Source organism: Macaca mulatta, chromosome 8 (genome assembly GCF_049350105.2).
Source record: "Macaca mulatta isolate MMU2019108-1 chromosome 8, T2T-MMU8v2.0, whole genome shotgun sequence".
NCBI lineage: Eukaryota > Metazoa > Chordata > Mammalia > Primates > Cercopithecidae > Macaca > Macaca mulatta.
In genome coordinates this window covers 25012657-25021531 of record NC_133413.1, presented here as the reverse complement: position 1 = coordinate 25021531, position 8875 = coordinate 25012657, and the positions used below count along the sequence as shown (strand labels likewise).

Sequence of the window (8875 nt, the reverse complement as noted above, 5' to 3'; positions counted from 1 at the left end):
TCACATTAGAACAATGTGAGTTTTTATTTTTTCTCCATTTGTGAGACTAAACTAAAGCCCACCACACCCCATGGTGAAGCTTGAGGGTGGCGCGGGGCTGCTCTGGCATCTGTGAAGGCTTATGGTGTTGGGGCACCAGCTACATCAGGGCGCAGATCCAGGCCGGCTGGGTCTCCAGGCCTCAGGGCGGCAGCGGACCCCGGACAGCAGGCCGCTCTTTCTTTTTGTGTTGGAGTCCCAGGGCCCGGGCCACCAGCCTCCGGGCCACCGTCACATTTGTCTGCGGCCTCTCCTTCACCAGACGCAGGAGTTCTAGAAGGAAAGCCCCACGGTGGGGACCTGAACACAAGGCCGTGGCTGCCTCTCCCCCAGCAACACAGCAGCCGTCGAGGCCATCGGAGCCAGCCTCTCGTGTGACATGTGTGAGGCCTGGGCCCACCTGTGCCTGTGGTGTGGCCGGATGCTTGTGCGAGGGGGCCCACTTAGGGATCCTGGCCCCCCAGGGGATGCTGACCCAAACCTGTTGCCTCTCCATGCCCTTGTTTCTCTGTCTCTACAGTGAGGGGGCTGAGGGGTTCATCCTGCACACCTCCCTGCTTTTTAGGGTCCTTTGGGAGGGATATCAAGTCAGGATGGAACACCCAGAGCTCACAAATATCCTGAGCTACGGACAGGATATTTACTGTTCCAAGAAACCTTGGACAGTTTTGGCTACGTAACCACCCATGAGAGCACAGCCGGCCTCGGCAGGCCTCTTGCAGGCCCATTTGACTAGTTGCTAGTTTGAAGTCATGGAAAACTCGTGTCTAAAATCTCCCACCATGGTTTCTGGAGGGGGAAGGGGAAAGGGAGGCGCTAACGGTTATCTGGTACCTTCTGTGTGCCCTCAGGGCTCCAGGCAGGTATGCCAGGCTCTCATTCAATCCTCCAGACTGAAGAGTCTGCTCATTTTACAGAAGAAGAAACCAACTCACACACTGAGTGACTTCCTCAGTGTCACTGAGGCCGGCTGAAGTAACTGACAGAGCCATTTAGGGGTCCTCCAAAGCCCAGGCCCTTCCCGGACCTGTGGGATACGGTTTCCAGGGCCCTCCAGAAGAAAGAACCAGCTTTCCCCTGAGCGGTGCCCAGAAGAGGGTGTGAGCACGAGGGCCTCCCTGCACAGCAGCTGGCAGATGCCACTCCCCAAGGGAGACCCCTGCCCTAGACCCCCCTAGGCCTGCTAGGGAGGGGAAACCCAGCCCCACTGGCTACTGCAGCCCAGGGCTCCCAAAGAGCAGAGAAGTCAAGAGGGAAGAATGAACGGAGAAGACCCTGCTCAAACCAGACACACACGCACATACACACACTCACACACACATGCACACACGCGCGCACACACACACATAGCCTCCCTATCCACGGACATCCGCTTTCCTTACTTGGCCTCTGCAAGGCTTTGAGCTTTGACTGCTTGCTTCCCTGCGTGAGGGGCCGGATCTTGAGCACCGAGAACTCCCGGGTCAGAGCTTCAGCAGCTGCGGAGAGAAAGCAGGTGCGGAGTCACTCCCTCCTCCTCAGGATCCTGCGGCACACCTACCACCCCGAACGCCAGCAGCCGTGTTGTGCACCTGTTCGAAGCTCAGGGCAGGGCTGCTCCAACACCGCCCTGGATGGGCAAGAGACGACTGCCGCCTGCTTGCCTTGTCCCCCAGAGCCCCACAGGCCTGCACAGGGACCCCTGCGCTCAGAGGACACTCCCACCCCAGGCTGGTCAGGGAGAGCACTGGTGAGGCTGTGATTCTGACATCAGAAGAGGCGGGCTCCCAGTTTCCGAAGCCCCAGGGCTAAACACAGCCTCTCCCCCTTTCACCACTCGGGACCCTCCAGGGAACATGTGTTCACCGTCCTGAGTCACACCTGGCACTGCAGCACCCCGGCTATTTACAGAGTACGGCAGAGCAGAGCTGGGAGACGCTTCAGGTCCAAGCTGCCCACTGCTCTACAGAAGAGGAAACTGAACCCAGGGAACCTGCTCCCGCCGTAGTCTGTGGAGACCAGAACGCCATGGCCAACCCCAGCCAGAGCTCATTCCTCTCATAGCACATGGCAGCCTCTTGGCCTCCCTCCCTGCCTTTCTTTCTACAATCTCCCTTTCTGGGGTTTGAGACCCCACCGTGCCCTGTTCCCTCCCTAAATGCTGCCCCCTCCCTCCTGAGGACTGGACCCCACCAGCAGTGGTGCTCCCAGCCCCCAGCTCAGGAGTTCAGAAGGCTGTTTCTAGGAAGCCCAGCGAAGGGGGCGTGGTGTATACACGTTTGGTGTATACCAAGGTGTGGTGTGACAAGGCAATGCAGGCAAGTGGCTGAGAGGGACAGGAGCACTGGAGTCATGAGGAGGCAGCGTGGCGCCCCCAGCTGTGGCACTGAGAGGCTGTGTAACTTGGAGTGTACCCCTGACACTCTGGGATCCTTAAGTCTCCCTAGCTGTACAGTGGAGGTAACCTGACCTATATCTTGAGGCCGAAGTGAAAATCGAGTAAGAATGTGTCTACTTGAACCATATGAAATCGCCGGAATTCAAATGCTTTTGGCCGTTAAAGCAGCACTTTCCTGTGCTTTCACTTAATACAGGGACCTCCGCTGGGCTTGGCCGGTGACCTTCCTCAGCAAAGGTCGCCTGAATCTGATGCCTTTTCATTGAAAGCACTAACACAATAGGAAAGGCTTCTTCATTAAGGCGCATTACTATGGGCCAGAGACCGCTCGGCTCCCCCTGGGTTTTAGGCTGGAAACAGAACCCCAAGAGCCCAGTAGCTCAGCTGAGCCTGCGCCCAGGAGATGGTGGCCTCCACCCAGGGAACCAAGAGTCCTCCCTCTCAGTGGGGATCCGAGTGAGGGCCGGGCCCACCGGGGGTGCCTTACCTGAGGCCAGGCAGGGAAAGATGCCGAGTGCATGAGTATCATCCACCCACTGAATCCTGAACCCCTTCTCTCTGTGCGGGGAGAGAGGAGACAGCACATTCAGGAAAGCAAGCGGTCAAACTCCTCTTCGAATCCCGCAGCCGCGCCCCCTCGCCTGCAGCCCACAGATGCCACGAGCCGGAGGCAAAGTCCCATCTCCTCGGGGACGGAGACAACCATTTGCAGCAAACTTCCTCTGAAGCCCGTATGGTTGGCTTCAGAAAGACAAACGTCACTCCTGTCAATATGTCAGGCAGGTCACCAGTTTCTAGAACTAAAGAAGCCAGGACTCAAACAGCTCATATGGCACGACGCGAAGGAAGAAGAGACTCCTCACAGGCTTGTCTCGGCCAGGCCAAGGCCACGGGGTCTGAGGCTGGGGAAGAAAGGGTTTCTGTGGCGGGGGAGGGGAACAGGAGCTCAAACCAGCAGGGCCACCAAGCTCCTGTTGGCTTTCTTCCTATTGCTCAGGAAGGTGCCACCTACCCTGCAGCCTGTGAGAGACCTAAGGCAGTGTGGCCCTACCCGGGCTGAGGAAGGCACAGGGGCCCCAGCCTGGCTGCACCATCAACGTAGAGAATACAAGCGTAGAACACGTTGCCCCTAGCCACCCCTTTGGCTCTCCTCCTGCTCAGGGGCACAGCACGGGGGAAGAAGGCTTTAGGAAGCAGGGTTAACGAGGGCCGTGCAGAAAGGGGTTTCTAAAAGCCTAAGCAGAGCTGGGCATGGTGGTGCATGCCTGTAGTCCCAGCTACTTGGGAGGCCAAGGTGGGAGGATCACTTGAGCCCAGGAGGTTGAGGCTGCAGCAAGCTGTGATCCCACCACTGCACTCCCGCCTGGGCAAAAGAGCAAGATCCTGTCTCAAAACAAAAGAAGAGAAAGCAAGCCTGAGCAGGAACAAAGAAGGGGAAGGGGAGAAGGCAAAATGAGAATAAAAAGGAAAAGGAAAAGAAAAAAGGAAAGACAGGAGGGTCGATCTAAAGGCATGTGGGGAAGCTGAGGAGGAGGGAAGTTGTGTCTCTCAATGCAGACTCTGGCCACCATCCCAACCTCCACTCTGCCCCAGCAGGCTGCTCAGTGTACCCTAGAAACAGTTGCCACATGGAGCTGGCCTGTAGCCTGCTGGAGACCCACTGAGCAGCCGCTGGGAGGTGGGCAAGGGGAAAAGAGGGGGCTGTCATGTCCCTCAAGACTGAGGGAGGGTGCGTGGGGTCCTGGCAGGCATGTGGCCAGGCAGAGGGGCTAGCCCAGGTCTAGGGCCTCCAAGGTGTATCTACGACCAACAAATCAGTGCTCTCTTTCCCCAAGGATGGCTGGCAGGGTGAACTGCCCAGGAATACAGAACCCAGGCAACACACCCACTTTCTGTCTCTCTTGCTGAAGCATTAAGGCACTGGGGGTGGGGCAGGCAAGCACCCCCAGCTACAAAGCGTGTCCTAGCTTCTCTCTGAAGGCAGCACCTCCCCAGCCACCACTCACTGGAACTCAGAAAACGTTGCCAGCAGGTCCTCCGTCTTGAGCGCTGGTTCAAAGTCATAGATCTCTACCACGTGGGCAAGGTCCTTCTCTCCAGGCAGTTCCTCTACAAAGGAGGACGTGTCCAAGTGGATCTTCTCTATCTGAATCTCCTTCTTCGTCAGGTTGTCTGTGATCTAGGAGAGATTGGACCCTTTAGCAAGGGGAGCCTGGACACGCAGAGCTCCAAACCACTAGCCCGTGCGCTGAGAGCTCTGCGGGGAGAAGGAGCCCTCATAGCAAAAGTCTGGAAAGGGCAGCAGCAGGCAGGCTGGGCTGGAAGGTCAAGAAGCGTGGGTTTTACGGGAGGGCATTTACTTGTATGGAGTCCCCACTAAGTGACTGGCAATTACACACACAACGTTCCATAGAATCCTGAAAACTATATTCTAGAAAGCTGCTTTACAGATGGGGAAACTGAAGGCCCAAGAGTTAAGTAATTTTTCCCAAAGTTGCAAAGTCAGTTAAGAGGCAGAGCTGGGCAAGTCCAAGACCCTTCCTTCCCCTCCTAGCGCTGTGATATTTGGCAGGTCTGTGGTCTGCATTCTTCATGTATAAAATAGCCATAAAAGATTCTACTCTCCCAACCGAACCCACAGCCAGTCTCAGGGGCAGTCACACGGTCCCCAGGAAACAAGATTTGTAAGATAAAACTTCAGGCTAAAGAGTAATTTCCATGACTGGCATCCGTAACACAGGACGGCGTACTTGTACACAGAGTCCGTGACCTAGCGAAGGCTGTGTTATCTGGTTTTAGTTTCAGATGAGGAAACTGAGACTCAGCAACACAAAATAACTTGCCCAGGGTCAAGCAGCTCCTACATGGCTGGGCTGGGACCCAAAATCCACACCTCCTCTCCTGTGTTCCCTAAGGAATCCCTGTCACCCAACACCCAGCCCTACCCACGGCCACACCCACCTCACCTCCGCCCTCCCTTTCTGGGCTCAAGAGCCTCATCACCTCCTGCAGCAGCTCAGTGTAATCGTCTTCCCAGCAGCTGCTGGGGCCGTCCTCTTCCACCTCCTCTTCGTCCTCTTCCTCCTCTGCCACGAGCCTCTTCTCCAGCGGACTCTCCTTCCCCTCTTCCAGGTCTAGCTGCAGGGTGGACCCAAACCGTGTGGCCGTCTCCACCCTGTCTCCCTTCCCTGACTGACTCTCAGGCCCCGGGGGCTCAGGGCCAACAGGGTCCGGCAGCGGCTCATTCTCACACCTTTGTCCTGGGCTCTTTAGGTCCTCTGTTCCCTGAGTCATCAGCACAGGGAGTCCCTGATCAGAGTTGGGGTCTCCAGCACCAACATCTCCAGGTTCTTCTGGATCCCTGCCAGCTGGGGCCTCTCCCTTGAGCCCCGAGGTAGAGGTCAGCCCCCATTCTTCCTGCCTGCGCAGCACCCGGGGCACATACAAAGGCTGGTCTGGCTTGCGTCCACGATACCACCGGCCAGCCCGGGCACCTCGGGGAGCAGCTGCTCCTTGGTTGGAGGTGGGCCGAGGACCGTGGTACTTGCTGGGGTAGGAGGCAGGAGGGCGGCAGGGGCCAGAGAGGCCATCTGAACTGGGTACCCTGGAGCAGGAATGGGAAGAGGTAATCAGAGTGTATAGGGGCCCAAAGGAAAATGATTTACTAGAGCCACTTGTCATTCAGGAGTGACATTCAGGTCAGCATTAGGCGAAAACCACAGCCAAAATGACCCTCGAAAATCCCTTAGGAAGGCATCACAGTGGAGGCTGTCACTTTTGAACAAGCCCAGAGCAGCCAGCTCGCCCCTCTAGTGCTATGATCAAAATTAGAGATTAGTCCATCTTCAATTACACACCAGGCAGGTAAGCTTTTGCATTTAAGAATTAGGCTATCAGAAAAACATGTCACTTCAAACACTAGGATCACAGTCATTAAAGTAAGATGCTCACTGTGAGATGCACATGGGAACAGAGGGGACCCAAGCCCAGCAGGGGCTTTTCTGGTCTCTGTGGGGCACAAGCTCACTGAGAGGAATGCTAGGGAGACCCCCCCCCACCACACCCACTACTTAAACAGATCTCTCTCTCTTTTGGCCCAACCACATAGCTGATTTTGCCAAGTGAATTCCACAAACTGCATATCTGCTCCACTGTTGATGCAAAAGGCAGCCCTGGTTAAGCGGCTGCGGCTAGGAATGGCAGCAGCCCTGGGGTCCCAGCCCTGGTTCCACCCAGCCCTGCCCTTCCAAAGGCTGACCAGCTGGCTGGCCGCCCACACACCACTGCTGCAGGCACTCCAAGGTGGGAGGCTACACACCTGATGTCCTGGTGACAGATGACCGTCCTCCTCTTCCAGCCCTCCCCAACGGAGAAGCTGCTCAAGAGATCAAAATTCTCTGCTGTTCTATGGATCAGGTACCGGAGGCGACTGGAGAGTGGGGGGAAAAGAAGAACCCTGGGGAGGGAGGGGAAGAAGCGCTGAGCAGGTGTCCAGGGCCTGACCCCTACCAGGTCCACTCCCAGGTTAATCGCGGATTAACGCTGGCCTCCCTTCCGCCCCCTGGGTCCCAGGTGGACTGCAAAGGATCTGAGCATAGACAGAGGTGACCGCAGGGACCCACAGGTCCCATCCGCCTCCCTGTGCGGGGACCCTTCAGTCTCAGGGTGATGCTCAGAATTACAAAGATGCAGCTGGAAGCGGCAGCTGGCGTTATGAAGACTAAAGGCCAAGGTCAGAGCCAGCTGCCAGGCACCACCTGGGGGAGGGCACACAGGCGGCTCGGGAACACTGCCCTTCCCAGCAAAGAGGCACCCTCGCCCCTCCCACGAGCCTACTTTGACAGCTGCTTCTGCAGCAGAAAGCGGTCCAGTTCCTCCTGGATCCGGTGGACGAAGTCATTCTCAGCTGAGGAGAGGAAGACACCGTCCAAGCAGAGAAGGGCCAGGGTGACAGGTGGGAGAGCCTGTAAGAGAGACGGGCAGGGCCGGGGATCAGAGCACAGACCCCGGGATCACCCGCGACCCCGCAACGCCGGCACCGAAAGGGCCTTAGAAACCCTCTGGTCCAAGTCTCGGCGGCGGGGAAGTGATGCCAGGGATCCCCGGCAAGTCAGCGGTCAGGGGAGGGGTCTCCCGGCTGCTGCCCAAGGCTCTCGTCCCCGCCTGCGGTCGGATGCTGAGGGTGGCCCCACACCCTGCGCTGCGTTCCTTCCCGGGGCTCACGAGGGCCTGCTCCGCGCAGCCCAGCTGCCCCTTCCCACCCGGGAGCCCGGGGGCCGGGAAGATCACCCCCTAGTGCCGCCGCACTCACCACGGCCTCTCTGCGCTTCGCAGCCGCCCTCGGCGTCCCCAGGGGCCAGCGCGCCCGAGTGCCCCAGAGAGGCCCGGGCCGCTGCGGAGACGCAGCGCCATCGCGCGGCCTGGGGGAGGTAACGCAGAAACGGGAGAGGGCGTGTTCTTGTCACCTATTGGGAGGGGGCGCACCTGCCACTAACACGAACCGCTTCTCCTAGAGGGACACGACTAGCTTTCATATTCGTGGCAAAACCAAGACCCAGAAAGGTGAAATAACTTGCCCCAAGTTGCACAGATAGTACATTCCAGAGTCTTACTTTGAGCAAAGATGGGTCTGATTCCAAGATGGGCTTTTTTCTTTTTGTCCTCAATGTTGGCACAGTCTTCCAGGATCAATTAAGTTCAACAAACACTTTTGTTCAGCTACTAATAGGTTGGTGCAAAAGTAATTGTGGTTTTACCATTAAGTAAAAAACTGCAATTACTTTTGCACCAACCTAATAGTGCTATATGCTAGCTAGCGGCGGTGCTAGAGTTTCCCATTCATTGTTCCCCTCCCCAGGGACCTAACAGAGGAATAAAGAGGAAGGAAGTTTCTGAGCATCAGATATTCCAGCACTCTTGCCCATCATTGCCCTTCCTTCTCCCGCATTGATGTCACCTGTAAAAAAGTCTAATTCACACCACAGTGGCACTAACAAGGCATGCTAGCCTTGTGGGTTACTGGGTTGGCCAGTCACTATCGCAGTGATTTGCAGCTCAGCAACCTGTGCTACTTTGCTCCATCTAGAAATAATTCCAGCGTCCACCTTAAATGGGGCTTAAAATTCTTGCCATCAGACAGCCTGTGGGATGGATGATTATAATCTAGGAGACCAGGGTTGAAATCGTTCTGTTCCCTGAAAGTAATGAAAATGCAATCCCTTGGTCACTCTGAATCTGGAAGCACTCACCTAAGGGCACTTAAGACCTAGGTTTTGGTCAGGGGTGGGGCAGTCTGAGTGGGCTCTGACATAAGGTACAGGCAGGATGGGGGAGGGAGGGCGGTCCCTCAAAAAGCTGACTGGGAGAAGTGGCTTGGGGATGGAGAAATGGAGAAAAAATTAGATGCATTTTGCTGTCTCACATTTTTCCAAAGCATTTCTAAAAATGACAGTGGAATTA

The 8875-nt window shown here is 56.5% G+C and overlaps 1 protein-coding gene across 1 annotated transcript; it reads right to left on the bottom strand.

Moving 5' to 3' along the window:
* Positions 1-7777, bottom strand: R3HCC1 (R3H domain and coiled-coil containing 1). Its single transcript, NM_001301667.2, is given in 8 exon segments — positions 1-312; positions 1422-1517; positions 2904-2974; positions 4423-4595; positions 5420-6020; positions 6735-6872; positions 7253-7380; positions 7728-7777. Coding segments are annotated over 7 exon segments (1320 nt in total). The 5' UTR covers positions 7363-7380; positions 7728-7777; the 3' UTR covers positions 1-181.
* Positions 7778-8875: the final 1098 nt, after the last annotated feature.